Source organism: Netta rufina (genome assembly GCF_964035555.1).
Source record: "Netta rufina genome assembly, chromosome: 3".
NCBI lineage: Eukaryota > Metazoa > Chordata > Aves > Anseriformes > Anatidae > Netta > Netta rufina.
In genome coordinates, this window is record NC_140125.1 from 44,540,773 (window position 1) to 44,559,908 (window position 19,136).

The window sequence follows — 19,136 nt, forward strand, 5'->3', positions numbered from 1 at the left end:
TTTTTCCTATGTGTGTATGCAGTGATTGGCTTCCTAACTCTCTTCACTCTCACATCACTTTTGTATGCAAAATACCTTGGAAAAACCCAACCAATAAAAAGCCCAATTCCATTAGAAAAGTAAAAATGTTAAAAGAAAACTTTGTTCACTGCCCACCTCACCTTTTTTTTTTTTTTTTTCCCCTCATTTTGGTTGCTGTTGGAGGTGTCAGGTCATCTAAACTCTTAGGCTGTTTGACGTTCTTAAAAGGATTTGCTCATGAAGGTCCAGAAAGTCTGAGGGAAGCCAAATTACTGGCTTCCATACAGACTCTCTAGGTGATATTAGGATCGTGCCTTTGCTTGGAGGAAGAGTTTCAGAACATCAAGCCGCAAACCAAAAACGCAGCCCTATAGAACGAAGCCTTGCGGTGCAGTGTTGACCTCAGGTGGGACTGAGCTCCTTCACACACATCTCAGCTGACCTACAAAGCTGTGTCAGGAACACCACAACCTGCTGGGTCAGCTCTGAGGAAAACAAGCAGGGGGATATAAAAACCAAGTCACCAAGACCACCAGATTCAGCCTCCAAGCAGCCTCAAGCAGTGCAAAAACATGCTCCTGCCCTTTCCTTCCCACGCAAGTTCCCCAGAAAGGGACCAAACCATTTTTTTTTTTAAACTAAATGCTTTTAATAGAAAACAAAATACAAAATAACTCTTTCCAGAAAGCAGAAATATTTAATCTCTCCAAATGACAAATTAGAACGTGCTTTTTCTGCAGATCCTTGCTTTAAATGCTGATGATTTATTTCACAAAGTGTTCATGAAACTGATATTGCAACATTTTGAGAAAAATCCAACACTGGCAAAGCTGCCTCTGCGTATGCACAATAATTTAGTAATACTATTTTTTCCCATGTCACTTTGTGTGTGCCCCTCTCTCTCTCTCTCCCCCCGTCTCCCTCTTCCTCGATTGCCAACTTCCATTTACGGAAATATTTCTGTGAGGTGCCGTGGTGGATTGACAAGCCCTGCTCCAAACTGGAGTCCAAACTTAGCCCCTTCAGTCCTATCATGCCCTCCTCCAGCCAAGGCAAGTCACTTATCACCCCTAAAGCCACCACTCTAGCCCTCACTGTCCTCTCCCACCCTCAAAACACAGTGCAACCAGATTCAGAAAGATCCCTAATTAATGGAACATAAATACAAGTATCACAGCTAGTACCAGGAACCAAACCCAAATGACAATGCAGAGATGGGCCCCAACTGAGGTCAGATTTCCATCCCCTTATGCAAAAAGAAAGATGGTATTTTCTACTTAGCTCGTCCAAAATATTGCAGAAGTGCTATAGGGAGCTGTAATATTTGGACCCACAATCGGCGTAGAAAATACAGAATGTTCTTTTAATATAAGGGTCTTCAAATGCTGGTCCTCTGCAATACCAGGAAAACAAAACAAAACAAAAAACACTGGGCCAGTAGTTCTCCACACGCTCAAGCCTCAGTTAACAGTAGGTAAGGTGTGCCCATTGATCAACGCAGGATATTTAAGTGCAGGTCAGCAGCTTATCTGGCTGGCAGCTTCACTTGTCTGGACCAGGCTTTTGGTTTCCCCAAGCTACTGGACTTCCTCTCCCCTTTTCCCCATCCCTACAAATACAGGATTAGAACGTGTACAGATTTCCATCGCTCCGCCTCCCTCCTTACTCCGTTCAACAGCACAGGCCTTTTTGTGGGCAAGAAACTGCAAAGCATTAGCATCACTCTGAACACGCCTTCCAAGGGGGCAGAGGAAGAAAGTGTTTCACAGTCAGTAATCTCAGCTTGTAATGGACTCTGGCATTCATCACACCCACCCGCTTCCCTAAGAAAAAAAAAAAAAACAAAACACAACGATTAATGTTCCTGATTTTCTTGTGCAATTCCAGTCACTAGAAGAAGGTTACAGGCCATAAACTGCACGCTCAGTACGTTATTCATCTGCCCGGTATATACACCAACCAGCTCACTGGAAGACCCATCGGCAGGGGCGTTGCAGTACGTGTTCCGGATGTCCCAGACCCGCACGGAGTTGTCCATGGAGGCCGAAGCGATTAAACTGCTGTCGGGGCTGAAAGTAAGGCTGGTTATGTTGTCCGTGTGCCCCCTCAGTTCTTTGTAGAGGGTTCCCGAAGCCAAGTCCCACAGCTTTAGCCGCTGGTCTTCGCCCGCCGAGGCCAGGTACTTACCGTTGGGGGAGAAGGCGAGCGCCAGCACGGGGCCGCGGTGCCCGGTGAAGAGGCGCACCGAGTTGCCCTGCTGGGTGCTCCACAAGCGCACGGTTTTGTCCGTGGAGCCCGTGGCCAAGTAGTTGGAGTTGGGGTGGAACTTGACGCAGTCCACGTCCGCCAAGTGGCCCGCGTATATCCGCAGCGGGTACGTCCGATCGAACGACCAGAGCCTCGCCGTGCGGTCGTGGGAGCCGCTGGCGAAGTACAGGCTGCAGGGGCTGATGTCCAAATCCCAGACGGGGTAGGCATGGCCTTGGTACAACACAGTGTTTGTAAAGCTTCCCAGGTCCCAGTATCTGATGGACATGTCCTCAGAGCAAGACAAGAGTCCCGAGCTGTCCGAAAGGAACCTCGTGCTGTACACAGGCCCGCAGTGTCCTCGCAGGATCTTCATTTCTGTGCCGGCGCTGTCATCCTCTTCCTCCTGGTCGGGGAGGAGGAAAAAAAAAAAAAAACAAACAAAGAAGAAGCATGTTTATCTGCTCTGTGAATACAGGAACCGCCGTGAGGAAAGCAGGCTGGCGTTATGACAGCAGAATTTATTTCAGACGTGGCGCATTTCTGTGCAACTCTGAGACACGCTGCTGGTGCGCCCGCTACATCTAAGCAATGCTGAAAAAGATGTGGAGATCAGACTTTTTAAATAAAGGTTTTACCCTTATTTTATGCAACCTCATGCCCACTTAAGAAGCCACCTTAACCTGGGACTGTATGCAAATAAGGAAAAAAAAGAGTAGCAGCATTTTAAGATATTTTTCCAAACGTCTTTTGCTTTAAAACACTTGCTAAAAACATCTGCTTACTCCCTGCCCGCTCTCTGCTAAACTTTTGGCTAAGATGTTAAAACAGATCTTGGCATCTGCTCTTTCAGTGTGGTCATTATTGGAAGCGAAACTCACAGCAGAGGAAAAGAAACCCAGATGTCTTCAACAAAAGGCAGGAGATGGAAGGACAAGGCGTATCCGACAAGCTGCCTGCTAATTCCTTCCCAACCCCACACCTGATGCAGCAAGGCCGTGGTATCCATTTCCCTGTGCCAGCTCCACCAGGACGCTTTTACATCCCCACCCTTCAAGAACAGAAAAATATATGCGGCTTATTTAGGTCAAATGATCTATTTTGGGGTAGGAGAGGATGAATAATCACAAAAAGGACAGCAGTGGAAACCTTTTCATCCCGTAATTCTCCAATTCAAGCACCAGGGCAGATGATCACCAAGCAAAGGCTTCCAGGTTTAAAGACCTTTTGGTGAGCTGTGCCGAAGGAATCTGAACGTTTGGCTCCTCCTTTCAGAGGGCATCAACCCCAGAGCCTGCTCAAGCAGCACCTCCTGATAATCCAAGGCTACAGACTGCACAGGTTGCAACACATCTCAACCCAAGAGCGTCCTCACCCAGCAAGTTGGGGTCTCATGGCAGAGTACAAGAAGATAACTACGGCTTAGAATACTTCTGCATGGTCTCTCGAGCCCACCCGTGCTCAGGACTGTCATGCTGACCCTTTCTAGCAGCACTGACCCCCTGGTTTCACGCCCTGCATCTCTGCCAGCTCTCTGCCCTCCCAGCTTTGCACTCAGGGGCAGATGGCGAGCTGCGCTCAGCAGCACCAACTCTCCGCAGTGATCGCTGCCCATGGGAGCTCCGTGGCATGGCTCGGAGCCAGCTCCATCCCCGCCACGGAGGTGAGGCACCCAGGCACTGCAGGCTCCAGCACGCAGAGCCCCATTCTTATTCAAATGGATTTTTTTTCTGCCTCCGATAGTGCTGCCTGCTGGGATCCACGGCATCTCCAGGCTACCTTACCGCATTAAAGGAGAGACCTGGGACCTGCAACGTTTTGTACTCCCTAATTACAGCCAAAAGATTCCTGACAAGTTAGCAGAGGAGGCCCTGCACTTTTTCCTCTTACAAGCACACGCTCTTCTTCCCTTACATTACAGTAGCAGCTTATTTAAAAATAAGCTGCTACAGAAGCATTCAAAACCACACTCCTATAAGGTTGCAGGTAGCAAGTCTCATCTTCCTCTTCTGTTGGAATCACTTAGCAGAAACACTGCACACTTGTGTCAGAGCTCACTGAAACTGGAGCACCGATAATGCTTCTGAGTCACCGCATTTTTCGGCTTCCTCCCTGTCCAAGTCGGTCTGCTGACAAGATCAACGCAGCAGCTGGAAGTGCAGCCGCCGAACTGCTGCCTCGCAGAGCCCATCTTCCTTTCTTTGTCAGGTCAAGCACGTTCCTCCTCGCATCCTGCGGCTACCACGACGTAGGCGAGCGATTACAGCAGCTACGGAAAGGTTACAGCCTGTGCTGTAAGTCAGCAGGGGGGCAGGGAAACCCTCTTCGTACTATTTTTTCCAGGATTCCCATTGCATGCACTGAGTACGTTTCCTGGGTGTAACACACCGCCGGGCACTACCGAGACAGCCATTAGCTCCTTCTGAAGTGGTTGCTGCTGCTGGTCAGCACAAACAGTCTGTAATTCCTTGGAATGGTCAAGAAATTAAGTTATATACACCTATTTTAATCAATAACCTACAGACACACCTAGAAGCTGCTTTTATGATTTGTACTCCCCACTTTGAAAAGACTGACTATCGAAACAGATTTTAAGTAATAGAAGAGAACTGGAAAGCCAACACTATTAAAATGAGCTCTACTCCTCAACAGTGAGTAGGAAATCTTCCTCAGCAAGTACAAGACTCCCCAAAGTTACATTATTAAGAAACTGGAAAAAAAAAACCCTAAAACATTGCCATGTTTTGTTACATAGGACATCTTCTGAACGAGCTACCCGTGAACAGGCTACCCCAACTCCTCAGCTACTGCTGAAATCAGCAATGGATGTTACATGGCAATCATCTGGACTCAGAGAACTTGCGTGCTCTACTGCATTTGACTTTGTGAGCAAACATTACCTAGCTGACAGAAGTTATCTTGATCCTTCGACCCGGCATAAGCCGCAAGGGAATGTGTGAGCCCCAAAACCAAATAAGCCACAGAACAAAAAGCCCCTCCCTCCCCACCCCAAAATAAGCTTTATTTTGCTCTAACCAGTAACAAGTTTCTATCTTCTCTCTCATCCTGCAGCATTCCTAAGGTGTGAAAAGGAAAGCTCCATTACCTGCCTACAGCAGGGATCTCCTAGCAGGGAAAGGTGGGAGGGCAGCCACCCTGGCTTTCTTGGCAGGACATTTTCACTGCTTCTTCCCCAACTCCCTCCCCTCTGCCACATGAGCTGTCAGCATCATCCCTGCGCACCGCCACGTGAAGGACTGCTGCCACTCAGCGCCCTAAAAGTGAGGCCAAATGGGGTCAAGTCTGGCTCCCCAGAATTTAAAGGGCTGCCACAATTACAGCTTGGAACAAAGATGATTTTCTGCTGTTGATTTATGTAGTACCAGCAACAACCATGGCAATGGTGCAAAGAGACAAATGATAAGGCCGGTAAGCACACCAGGGCATCACGCTGAGCAAAATTCACTAAAAATACATCTGGTAACACCCAGAAGACAACTCTGACTTCACTGACTCAAGAACCTTACATCAACTAGGAAAAACTGTTGATCTCTAACACTTATGTCAAACTACAACCTCATCTATATGTATATACATACACACACAATAAGAGCTAATAAACCCAACAGTGTAATTTTAGTGCCATCCTGGAAGAGATCCACTGAAACTACCACAGTCCCAGACATCTGTAACTTCTCCATAAACAGAATGACTTCTTTGCTTGCAGCAGGTCAGAAACTGAGCTAAAGACTGATCATTTGGGGCTCTACTTGAATGTAACACTGCATCCAAATCTAATTACACCATACAGGAATCAAACAGAACGAAGAAACCCTACGAAAATCAGCCAAGTGTAACACCCTCACAAGCTATTCTACAGAACTCACTGAAGCAATGTCAAAGCACATGAGAATTTTTTGTCGTCGCAGTTTCCATCAAATTTATGGCTGTGGCCAGGGCGTTTTTGTTTGCTCTGTCTTGGCACCTGTGGCTTCTGCTCCAGTGGTACCCATGCAGCTAGTGGTCTGCTCCCACCCATGACCCCACAGGTGCCTGGATATATTCACTCAGTGCTTCCAGACACCAGCATTTATTTCCTTTATAGTCCTCAGGCTTTCGTTTGCATTCAGGACACACAACAGCGCATTCAGGCTCGTACTCCCCCTTCACTCTGAACTCCTGGTCAGGTCACTATTTGTTTAGCATGTGGTGAAGTTGTTCAGAGCAATGACAACTTCGACTTGCGCTTGTCTTTGACAATTTTTTTTTTTTTTTTTAACACCTGTGCATAAATACTGCGGGATACACAAGGTATTAAATAACCAACGGCAGCCATTTGTACTTAAGCTCCTGCAGCTGTTTCCTAACGCATGTAAGATATGCAAATATGTGCCAACAAAAAGCTCATACCCGCTCCTGATAACCTGGCGCTCTCTCTTTTCTCTAGTCTGGAGCCAAAGAAGGTGACCTGTTGGTTTACCAGAGAAATCCTCCTCTGTCACAGGTTATGCACATTTGGTTTCCATGACATGCAATCCACTGTCACGTGTCCTATGAACTCTTGCAGCTCGTAACGAAAACAAACCCAGAGCTTCACCTTGGGTTAACCTGACCCGCTTACCTCAGCAGAAGGGGTTAACCTGGGCAGTGGCGAGCTCTGCTATCTCACCTGGCTGCCTGCCTCTAGGTCTCCAGCTGACTAACAAAGCAATCCCTAACCAGACACCTCCGTACTCCAAGCTCTCTGCATTCTTCCAAGACGAACAGAACCTTGCCACCAGGTATTTTTTTACGGGTAGAAAATAAAACAGTGGAAAACGAAAGGATGCTTCCCGTGCTAAACATTCAACAGAAGAACAAATGCGTTTTTTCTTCTTTTTCCCTTCAAGAGGGGAGTGATTAAACAAAGGAGGAGTCATAAATTCTGATCTCTAACCAGATATAAGACACTACGTGGGCAGCTGTGACGAGAGGGGTGGAAGGGTGTGACTAGGAGGTAAAAAGAAAAAAAAAAAAAGAGAGAACACTAGAAGATGCTATCTAACCCAGCATGCGAAGGCACAGATATCCCTGTCCTCATCTCCAGCACTCGAGAAAGTGAGAATCCTCTGAAGTTTCTACCCTGCTGACTCTTTTAACACAATTATTTTGCATATTTTTTTCATACTAACTCTTCACCTCTGTTAGGGTGACTAGGGTGAAAAAAAATACAGTTTTTCACTTAGGTGTACTTTGTCCTGAGCCCTCAGACCATTCTTACTTTATTTTTCTCTTCCTGTTTCTCTCTCCTTTTCTCCATCCTTCTGACTGCTTGTTCTGAATTGCTTGTCTTCCAGTTTCCATTCGCTACAATGTGTTTGTACTGCCCACATCTCCTTGTTTCACCCTCCCACCCACAAGAAGGCTCCACGCACCCTAGGGAAGGGAACCTTCTCAAGTGCTCTGTCCTTAATGGGCTGCCTGCATAATGGGATCTGGTCAAGGTCAAAAGAAAGAGGGAAATCAGCACCTAGGACTAAAACTGTGACCTGAGAACATCTTCACTACACCTCAGCGCAGTGTTTACAACCACGGCAGGGAAGAATAGGGATAAGAGCAGACTATGAAAACTGTGTGTCGAGGCAGACAGGCTGTGAACGGCCTCGCAGTCCCCTAAGACACTCAAACACGCACGTCAGAAATACCTCAACAGAAAGGGATACGTGTGTGGGGTGGGGAATTGGGGAAGGGGTATCCAGACCTCCTCATCCAGGATGTCACAAGCCAGGCGGATGCGGGACACATCGACGAGGTGGGGCTCAGATTTTAACTTCCTGGAGCGCAGGCTCCACAGCTTGACGCATGAGTTATCGAAGCCGGCAGCGAGCAGCTTGCTGTTGGGCGAGATCTCGGCCGTGTTCAGCAACTGCTCCGTGTTATAGAAGGCATAGAAACAGATGGTGGTTAGGGAAGGGGGCCCGTCCTTGACGCGCTTGATGCTGTCCTGCAGTAGGTCCAGCGCCGCCTCGTTCTGCAGGATGGCGGCCGGCACCTCGCTGGGCTCCAGCCCGTTGCTCTCGCTGCGCGAGGAGCTCCCGCCGGCGTAGAGCTGGTAGTCGGTCCTCTTGGCGGGCTGCACGTCCAGGTGGATGTGCAGGGTCAGGACTTTGCACAGGGCGTTGTTGTTGTCACTTTGGAGGTAGCGAAGAAGGTAGTTGTAGCTGTCCTCTTGAAGGCGGACGACGTACTTGTTGTCCAGAAAAGCCCGGAGCTTCAAGTTGGACAGGATATCTTGAATAGTCATGGTAGTCTGCAACTGCTCAATGATATCCTTCTGGCTGGCGTTCTGCAAGAACATGCCATGGAAGCGGCTGTAAAAACTGTCCACTGTGCTTTTCAGGCCATTCTGGACCATGTTCAGGTGGAGGTAGACGAAGAGGGGATACAGAAGAGGCATCACTTCATGGCTGTGCTGAGAATCTGAATCTATACATAAAGAAAAAAAAAAAGAAGCAACAAGCTTTGAATGATTTCTCAATCTACTTTCTTCTAGGAATAAAACAGAGCAAGGTCAATTACTGCACAAAGTCTCAATGGTGGCATAAGAGAGCAGGGCTCTGGAGACCTTTGTAGGTGCATCTACCTGAACCCCTTCATCTGCTTAGAGGGGACACCCGGTATCTGTTACAGATTTCACCAGAGATTTAAAAGTGAGGTACATTATCAGAATTAAAGGCAGAGATTTCAAAACCCCTTTTAGGTGTGGGTCACTTATTAAAATAGCACCTCGAGCTACGTGACAACTGGATTTCCCCCATGTATTTAAGAAAAAAATGTGTACAGTGTTTATTGCAATAACTCTAAAATATATTCACTAAACATATTAAATGCTATTTTAAGTAGAAGTCAAAATTATTTATCTGGCTTGTGTGGGCCTGAACTTTGGTGGCTTTTTTTTCTTCAGCTTCAATAAAGCTTGCATGTGGTGCTTTGGATGGAACTGATTTGTCTCCAGGGGAAAGGAAGCTGCAGCTTCCAAAACGTACTGCAGTACGCCGGGCTGGTTTTATTTCTGTGCCTGCTCATGAGCACGCTCCCTCTGTCTCTGCCAAGGCAAATCCCAGCAGTAATTCCTTGTACACAGTGTAACCAACTCCTGATTAGGCTATGCTGTACCTTGCAGAGGCTGATCTGGGCAACAGCTCCACCCCTCCTTCTCGGGGCTGCACGCAGCTGAGCCCTGCTGCCCAACGCTGTGGCACCACACGGGGCCACAACAACGATTTACTGGGGGCCCAGATGTGCAAGTACAACATCTGAATTACTGTGGGAATTCTGAAATCCGTGGGAATTCTGAAATCAGTGGTCTATATGTAATAAAAGCACAAAGCAGCTGCTCTTTTCCTGCTATGTCAGCAGGTGCTCGAGTCCTGAAACACAACTAGGGAAGGACCTCACTCTGCAACAGGAGCAACGGGGAAGATGTAGGAAGCTGGCAGAGATGGGACGGATGAAAACGTTCCAAGAAGACAGGAGGAGAGGTTGAGGGACCTGGCTCTGTCTAGCCTGGAGAAGACAAAGTAGGTATCTAACTCCTGCCTTCAGTACCCAGTGGGATGTTATGGAGGAAACGGAGCCAGCCCCTTCTCAGAGGTGCACAGGGGAAGGGTAACAGGCAAGCTGCAGCAAGGGAAATTCTCACCAAATTGCTCAGCCTTGAAAACAGGGGCAAGGCTAAGACTTTTTTGCCTCTCTCTTCCTGCCTACTTCCCTCCCTAACTTTCTATTTTCTATGTACTATTCTCAATAATCTTGTCTGCTTTCTTATTCCCACCTCTGGCACTCATAAGGACATTTCCAGGAGCAATTTTATTTTTTATTTTTAAATTAAAACCAACCAACAAAACCAAACCCAACACAACATGATTGTCCTCTGCACCACACTACAGAATGATAGTATTTTCCTTTTCTGTCATATACATCTAGTCTCAAAGCCAAGAAAATCCATATTTTTTCTAATTGTAGTAGCTGAAATCTCAAAACTAGAAATCAAAAGTTTCAGTTAGAAAAAAAAAAAGACTTTAAATTTTATTACTCTGTCATTTACTCACTGAAATGACAAAAATTCACATACTTTTCTTTTTCTTGCTTCCTGATATTTACCTGTGAGAAAATTGCGTAATCGTCCAAACTGTACTTCATATTGCTGTGGCTCCGCCAGGCAGGGAGCTGCAGACACAACGTTGGCACAACCAGATTCAGATTGGACTGTGAAACGAAATAAAATAAGATTAGGATTTAAGGAGTTCTGCATGTGTCTTGAAACAAAGCTTCTCATAAAACCCCAGTTAATGCAGCCACCAAGATGACGTTTTATATTTCATATTGTCCAGGGAAGACACAGTCTGAAGCACCTAAGCACAGCATTTATTAAATTTAATCTAAACTCACACAATCTAGACATATCACGAATGGAGAACTATACTGAAGGTTGTTTTTTTTATTTAAAAAAAGCTTAGCTGCTGCTTGCTCCCCCACTGCCCCAAACATGTTTCTAAGCTTTCAGATATAACACTGAATTTACAAGAAACAGAGCAATGTTGTCACAGATCCCTTTAGAGTTTTACGAGATAATTGCAGCTTTATTGCTTCACAGTCAAAAGATGAGGAAAGCAAACAACATCTTCCTCCAAAACAAAGTCTGTTCTTCAGCTAGACCCAGCACCCATCGAGGACATCAGGTGTGCAGTAACATCACCTCTGAGTACTACGGTCACCTGAGATGGTATTAAACTGTTTTTCTGAGTCAGGATCAGCTCTCGTAAATGTCTTTCTGAATTACCTAGAAAGGAAAACGGCTTTTCTTCTTCTGGCACAAAACCTTTGCTCTTCTGTTAAACACTCACAACCTGACAGGGGGCTTGGTGCAAGTTTACAACACCCCCCAACATCACCTAAGCCTACACAAGTTCTAATGACTAGAAACTGAACTAACATTTACCTTTCTAAATTGTAACTGATATATTTAATTCTACTCTTCTAAAAACATGACAAATCAAAGAGTTTTAATCTTGTTTTCATCTTCCCCTCACTCCATATTTCCAGAGCTTACAGAAGTACAGAAAGTGTATGTACAGACCCTGAACTCAGCTTCAGAAACAGAGCTGGGCTGTGCTCATCATCCCCCCATGGGAAAAGAAATACAGATCCCAGTACCAACACCTTATCTTCTACCCAGTCAGTATCAAAACAAGCACACCCCATTCAAAGACACAGATACACCACACTTTCTGCAGCCTGGCTGCTTCATACACAGTGCTGGTAACAGTCCCAGGCTCAGGGCTTTGCATGAAAACTCAGAGCAGCAATTCATAAAAGCAGCAACTTTTTTTCTTTAACATTTCTGTAACGCAGCATACTGGTATTAATTAATTCAAGAATCTTTTCTATTTGGGCTGACATATGAATATATTCTCTCATGATGAATACTGATTAAACTCTGCACTGCACACAAACGCGGCAACTCCAGAACAATTAACAACAGCTTTTAATGTCACCCCTATCACTCGTGGCAAAGGACACCAGAAAGTCAGAAATACGAGGGCTTGACTTTCGTGCTGTCACAGGGCTGCATGCAACAGCCAACTCTTCACGGCGTGTTGGTGGCCTCATTTCAGCACGAACATGCATGACTTGCCACCCTGCCTGTGCCACACAAACACGAGCCGTGCTTCTTTGGTTTTATAACGTGCTCCCTCCTTGCCACCTCCTTAATTTTCCCTGTATAAATAATGTAATTCCAAAATGAAGATGGACTTCTTGCTTTTTTTTTTTTTTTTTTGGATCAACTGATCCCAAAACAAGAGAGTAAATTTTCTTTTTTTTTTTTTTTTTTTTACTCCTGCTGGAAGTAGAACACTGTCTGTATCCTTCTTGCACATTAACAGATCCACTCTAGTTTCTTTTCCAGTTTCCCCAGTGGCCCTAAGAACACTTACTGGAAACATCTGCTCCTTGACTGCACTTCCTGTAATTGCAACTCGAGAGCAAATTCCAAGGAACCCGTTCCTAGTTCAGGGACACCGACAGCACCCTCCTGGTCTCCTGCTGCGGCAGGAGCAGCACTGCTCCTCTGCTACTGTCAACACCGTTTCACAGTAACTGACTCCTCTTTTATGTGAACGAGATCAAGTGGAATTTTACATTAATTCCGACAGTCTTACGTGTTGCCAGAATCCTGCGGACAACATCAGAGAAACCTGTTCCTCCGCCACTTATTCTGTCCCTCAGACACCCTTCCGCTTCTTTAAAGAAGTATGGAACTGTCACGAGGAAGCTCTGAGCTGTGTTTTAGTGCAAAAACTAGAGTTGTACAAATATAGCAAGTGTGGAGAAGGGATGAACTGAGGCAGCTCTGGGGTAAGACAGAAAGAAATGCCAAGGTAAAACGGAAAAAGAAAACTATTTAAAACACCCAAACCAGCGGACACTTTTCACTTTGAAAGAAGAAATCACAGAATTAAAGACAGAAGTAGGCAACTCTCCCATTTATAGAGTCCGACTAATTTCAAAGGCAAAAAAAAAAAAAAAAAAAAAAAAAAAGATGTGAACAGAAAAAGCAAGGTGAGTTTTGTTAACAAACAAAGACGTCTTCAGAAAAAAAAAAACTTAATTGCTTTCCCTGAAATAAAGCAACACAGGCTTCAGAATCTGGTCAGCTTTCCTTCAGCTGCCTCTTTTATCAGGATACGTACACGCTGGGATTTTCTTTTTCGGCACATTCATTCACGGAACTGCAGCATATTCACTGGTAGCTTACTACCAGCATGCCTAACGTGGAAAAGTAGTCAGCAGCAGCAGAATACATGATAGCAGGCCATTTTCAGTTCTAATGAAAACTGATGACTAAGTTCTGAATCACCAGCCACAAAGCCCTTACACTAGCATGAAGATACAGACTAATTATAAGAAATTTACTAATAACGTTTGTTGGAAGATTAGTAAAAAGACAAAAATCAATCACACACTCATTCACACTTCACTGACGTTCTTTTCCTGCATGATGCCGTATGTGAATGAAAGAATTTGCAATCCAATCCAGCTCTCATTGAGATATTTTGCCTCCTCCTGGTATTGATCGGTCTCAAGTTCTAATCCCACTCCAACACTGACCCTTCTTCACAACTCTCCCCTAAAACCTCTTACCAAAACCAGTCCAAAACAATTTGTCATTTTATTTTGGTTCAATTTCTCCCACAGCTTGCCCCAGTATTACTTCAGGGAGTTGCAGCATGTGTCTGACTGTTAACTCTGATAACAGCAAGGAAATCAGAAGTACTAAGAAGGTGCAAGTCACCTCTAGTAACAAAATATTACTCAATTTCCTTCAGGTCCCCAAAAGAGTCAGCCTATACATTTACCTTTCTACCACTCATCTTTGGATTGTGATTACAGCAAAATATGGGCAGAAAAAGCCATTTTGACATCTGGTCTTATCTAGCAACAATCACAGAGTTATACAGCAACTGATGTTGTGTCAGATCAAGTTATATCACAAATAAATAAGGTCCCTACCAGTCTTAGCCTGGGATACAGTCACAAACCAAGCAGGTTCATTAAAAGAAAACACTTTCTCCTTGTTCTCTCACCCAGAGTTTGGCCTAGTATCTTCTATTACTTTTAAATCTAATTTTAATCTTTATATCCTCCACATTGCTTGCATCCATTCAACATTTGTACCTGCTCAAGTACTAGCATAGTTTTTTATAACAAAGATAATAATTCCTATGAAGATGGTCACAGGCAGAATTTGGACCAGCTGGTAGTGTAGCAGGATCCAGAAGCCTTTAAGAAAGAGGAGAAAGGGCACATCGGGAAATAAACTGTCTCATGGACTGAAGGTTTTATTTTTTTAATTTTTTTCCAAGTGACACATAGGAGCTTTCACAACTTGAAACTGACGAGGCCAGAAAATGAAACAGCCTGCATCACTCCTGTTTTACGTGATACCGCAATCCTTGAGCACAAAGGTACATTTTCTTGCTTCTACTTAATTCATGTAGGTTCTTCTCACCTCTGTCCCAAAGCACCACTACTCACCAGACTTCACACTTTTTGGGATATAACATGTATTTTCCGCTATCCAAACCTGCTGTTTCACTGCCCATGCCTCTTGTTTTGTTCCATTTCCATCCATATTTTCATTCTTTAAAGGCTCATACTTCATACCAACTTGATACTGGGAAATTTCTTTGTTTCAAAAGGAAAGCTGCCCGTAGGTACAAATTCACCTAGTTACCAACATATCTGCTCACACTTGCACGCACAGAAAACATTAGGATTACCTGTGAGATTAGCTGCCATCTCTTCAGCAGTCTGACACAGCCTCAGCCCTTGTTTTAGGGGACCTTCTGAGTCCACATACTGACGGCGCTTGAGGTAGCAGGACACCGCCATCTGAATCTGTTCTGTGCGTACGCGTTTCATGACCTAAAAGACAAGAAAGAGATGATGGTTTGTTACTGTGTAGGTATCTGTTAAGACCAACATACACCAGAGCTGTACGAAAAACAACAAACAGCTCAGCATTTTCATTGCTGAAGTCAAAAAACTTCATCACTGAAATATGAAATAAAGCCTGCAGGCTCGGTACTAAGGCATAACCAGACACTTTGAACCAGATCCCTGAAGATATTTTGCTGCCTAATTCTACTAATTTCACTGAGGAATCCAAAATACCATTGAGGATTCTGGACTAAAACTGCAGTGATCAGCTGAGGTGTTTGATTTTGTTAAAAACAATTCTTAAAAAAGTGAAGGTTTCTCCTCTACAAAATGATACCGAGAGTCAAGGAAGTGAGAAATTAAGATACAAAGAAGAAAATTTCAGAATCATAATGCTTTAAATAGCACACCTATTTGAACTGTTTGGGGAGCAATAGGTTATAGCCTGAATTTAAAGGTTAGAGCCAGACTTCTGGTGCTTCAGTCAGGTAAGCTCCCAGAAAAAACAAGGAAATTAAAATCAAAAGCAAAACCTTCTGCCTTTTACACCTGTCCCAATATACGTACATTTCCCTCATATATATATATCTTTTGAAGGTTCTGCTAAATAGATTTTGAAAGCCATCCTCACAAACACCACCTGGTAGCATCTCCAAGCCAAAAGGAGCCTGGTGCTCGCTTTTAGCCTCTGCCTTGTACTGAAAGCCTCGGAAAGATGAATGCAACAGCTCCCCTGCTATTTGAGCAGCTACCAGTAGTCAGTGGCCTGGCAATCCTTAGGCAATAGCTATCGATTCTACAGAAAACTTCAGACAACTTCAAAGGCTTTAAAACAAAAAGAACTAAGTGACAGTTTTATTCTACTAGAACAACACAGTACTGGCTGCCTCAAAATAGTCCCACACCTTACAGCACTGCTACTGAAGACCAGCACACGTTTTGCACGTGCTCTTGCTTTCTGGTTTGAGCAGCTAAATCCTACAAAACACAGCTTCTAAGAGAGGCAGACAGGGATGACTTCTCTTTTCCCTCTCAAGAAGAGAATTTCTAAAAGCATGACTGGAACCATGATGCCTTCTACAGTACCCATGCACGCTCTAGTGCTTACCCCAGGTGTTAGAGCAATAAATTCTCCGTGAAGTTCCAGGCAGATGGGATGCAACATTTCAGCAAAACTCACTTCAAACAGATACGTGGAATTGCAAACCCGTATGCTCTGGGGAAAACCTTAAAAAGCTTTCCATTTGTTCTCACAGGTGAAGTAACTGTTGAGGGTGGGGAAGGGGCACCAACAGGTGTGGAGTTTGGAAAGCACTTCCAGATAGACCTATTAAAATCATCAGCTTCAACCACAGCTTATTCCACTCCAAAAACAAATTTCCTTTTAATCTTCCTTGCAATTAAAATAAATTACATCGACTTACCCTGTCTCAAATCCAACACTTTTTCTGCTGCACAAAACAGCAGAAGACACAACACCAGTGAAATCTACAAAGAAGGGTGGACACAGGGGTTGACCAGCAGCTGAGCACCCTCCCAAAAAACAGCTCTTATCTAAGCCTCACAACGTGTTACACTGACATTCTGCATTTCAGCCAGCAGCACGGGCTCGTGTACGAATTTCCCACCCAGGTCCACCCTAACGCTTCTGCATGCAGTCTGCCACACAGCTCGGGTTAGGGCAGCAACCTAATTGAATTTGTGATGCTCTCCTGGTTGTGCATTTCAGCTCTAGAAACTGTTTTGGAGGGTTTGCATCTAACACTGCTAGATTTGGATTATAATCCAAAGAAACTTGCTCCCAAAATAGCGCTGAACAGATTCAACTCCTTGTTTCTGAAGTGGTTTAGCAATCAAAACTGGGCAAATCAGCCTCAGGTCTGTGGCTCAGAAACAAAGAGAATCTAGAAATACCCTTGCCTGTGCATTTTTCTGTAGTTACAGGACCAATCTGCACTAGACTTGGCGAGAAAGCCCTTATCCATTAGGGGACACCGTGCATAGACGGATCATTCCTCATTAACTCCTCGTGGAGCAGAGAAACTGAAAACTGATCTGTGAGAAACGCAGGAGTGCAGGGCAGCCTTTGGAGCGACAAACAAGAGGAGCACCGAAATCAGTCTTCAACTGCTGAGCAGAGGCAGGTGAGCAGCAGCAGAAATGGATCATTTGAAAACAGAGGGAAAAAAATACACAACTGATTAACCTGTAGTCTCAAATTCCAACACCAGGATTTAAGTATTTCAGGAGCAAGAGAGAAGGGCCCGGGAAAGGAGCAGTGACTGGCAGCTGATTCAAGTCCGAGCTTTTGCAGAGCTTTGGGGATAACAGGGAAGCCCCAGTTTCTTCAGCCAGGATCAGCAAGGTGACATTTGCTTTGTGCAATCTGTCCATTTTCTTGCTTCATTCGCAGACTCTGTGCGCTCCTCCTAGCTGCCAGAGTACTGAGTGCTAAAGCGGCATCTCAAGGAGGTCTTCTTCCCCACTCCCAGGTGACAGAGCAGCAACTGCCTTCCAGGAAACAAGTCTTCACCGGACCCACACTGCCACCCCTACTTTCATTTCAGGTTTCTTTCACCTTCCCATTATCTCTCACCCTCAGCATGTCATAAGGAAACATCACAGGAGCAGGGAAACGCGCTCACAGTGAAAGATATAAAATAAAAAGTGCCAGAAGAGCAAAACCCAACATTCCTGCAAATGTTCGTTAGCAAGCCCTCGAAACTAGAGTTTATCATAAAATAAACAGGAGAAAGGCCTGCCAAAACGCCTTTAATGGGTTCAAGCTGAGCCAGTTCACAACAGGTCAATGATGCAGAATTTAAAGACAAAAAAAAAAAAAAAGACAGCTTTGCTGTTTTAACCTCTGCATCACTTTTGAGACTAGATCTCGTAGCTGAAGATAACCTTCAAAATACGCACGGAGCAACCCCTGCCTGTGTCTGCAGAAAGCGTGAAACGATCGTGCACGAGGCTGAGCTGCCTCACTCTTCTCAAACACCCAGAGAGAGCGATAAATACTAACACCACTCATTATTTCTACCGATAAGCCAAACACGTAAGGAAAGAGAGAAGAAATATCGCATCAAGGGTCTGCCCAGCTACAGTGCTGAAGCGTCACAAGTCAGAGCGGCCAGAAAAGGGTACGGGGTTACTTTTCTTTGAGGAACCAAAAACGGAGAAGAACCCCAGCAGAGAGACCGATCGCACAAAACGCAAGTTCCTCTTTCCTAGAAGATTAGCTGAGCACCAAGCATTAGGCCAAGGAAGTTCATTTCCTGCCTGTTCTACCTCTTGGATACAGGTTTAGGCAGATTCCCCGGCCCTGAAACATCACCAGCACAGACGTACGGGGGAAAAAAAAAAAAAAAAAAAAAAAAAAAAGCTTGAAAACCAGTGTTGGAAACGCTGCTTTTTGGGACTCTGCCTTCCTGCCCTGCCTCTGGGACAGCCCGCTCTCGCTCCCGGGAAGACCTGTGGGCAGGGAACCACCAGGAGCACGCAACCCCAATACAAACAAACAGAGAGCCACCGGCAGGAAAGCCCATTTGGAGCGTTCTCCACTAAAAACAGCGTCCCGGGCCTCAGCTCATGAATCCCCCTGGCTTGTAGCTTGGCGATGCTCGGCTCATCTCGGAGCTGCACAACTTCGGCAGCCAGCACGGTGCCGATCAACCCGCGCTGAGCGGCCGGGGGGGTGCCGAGCAGCCGAGGGGCGCTCCCCACGGCCCCAGCGGGGTTTCGGGGGAGCCCCCCCGGCTGCCCGGCTCCCCCTTTGGACCCTACGGAGGGCGGATTCCGCCCCCTCCACCCCCACCGCGCCCCCGCGCCCGGCTCCCGGCGCCCAGCCCCGGCCCTGCCCTGCCCGCGGCCGCCGCCGCCGCCTCCTCCTGCCGGGGCCGGGCCGGGCCTGCGGGGCCTCGCCACGAGGCTGCCGCCGGCCCCCGCCGCCTCCTCCCGCCGCCGGGCGGCGCCGCTGCCCGTCCCCGTGTCCCCGCCGCGTCCCCGCACTCACTGAGCATCGCAGGCGGCGGCGGCGGGCGGGCGGGCGGCTGCGGGCTGCAGGCGGGGGGCGGGCGGCGCTGTCACTGCGCCCGGCGGCACCGAGCGGGGGCGACGCCGCCGCTGCCGCCCGGGCTGGCGGGGGCGGCCGGGGCTGCCCGGGGACCGGCGGCCGGCGGCGGCCGCTCCATGGCTGCTGCTGCTGCGGCTGGGGCTGGGGAGGGAGCGGGGAGCGGGGAGCAGGGAGCGGGGCGGCCCCCGCGCAGGCGCCCTCCGGCCGGCAACGATGGGCGCCGCCTCCCGGGGAGGGACCGGGGGGAGGCAGCGAGGGACGGGACGGGACGGGACGGGGCGAGGGAGCCGGGGAGGGACCGCGAGGGCCG

The 19,136-nt window shown here is 46.6% G+C and overlaps 1 protein-coding gene across 2 annotated transcripts; it reads right to left on the reverse strand.

The window, feature by feature from the left end:
• Positions 1 to 657: 657 nt before the first annotated feature.
• On the reverse strand, positions 658 to 18,982 carry TAF5L (TATA-box binding protein associated factor 5 like; the record flags this gene model as incomplete). 2 transcript variants are annotated; one of them, XM_084285220.1, is made up of 5 exons in its annotated part: positions 658 to 2,674; positions 8,009 to 8,733; positions 10,411 to 10,515; positions 14,592 to 14,736; positions 18,767 to 18,982. In XM_084285220.1, the coding sequence occupies 4 exons, from the start codon at positions 14,731 to 14,733 to the stop codon at positions 1,877 to 1,879; spliced, it is 1,770 nt and encodes a 589-aa protein (XP_084141346.1). In that variant the 3' UTR covers positions 658 to 1,876. The 2 variants fall into 2 exon arrangements, with proteins under 2 accessions (XP_084141346.1, XP_084141345.1); XM_084285219.1 differs by lacking the exon at positions 18,767 to 18,982 and adding an exon at positions 15,860 to 15,916.
• Positions 18,983 to 19,136: the final 154 nt, after the last annotated feature.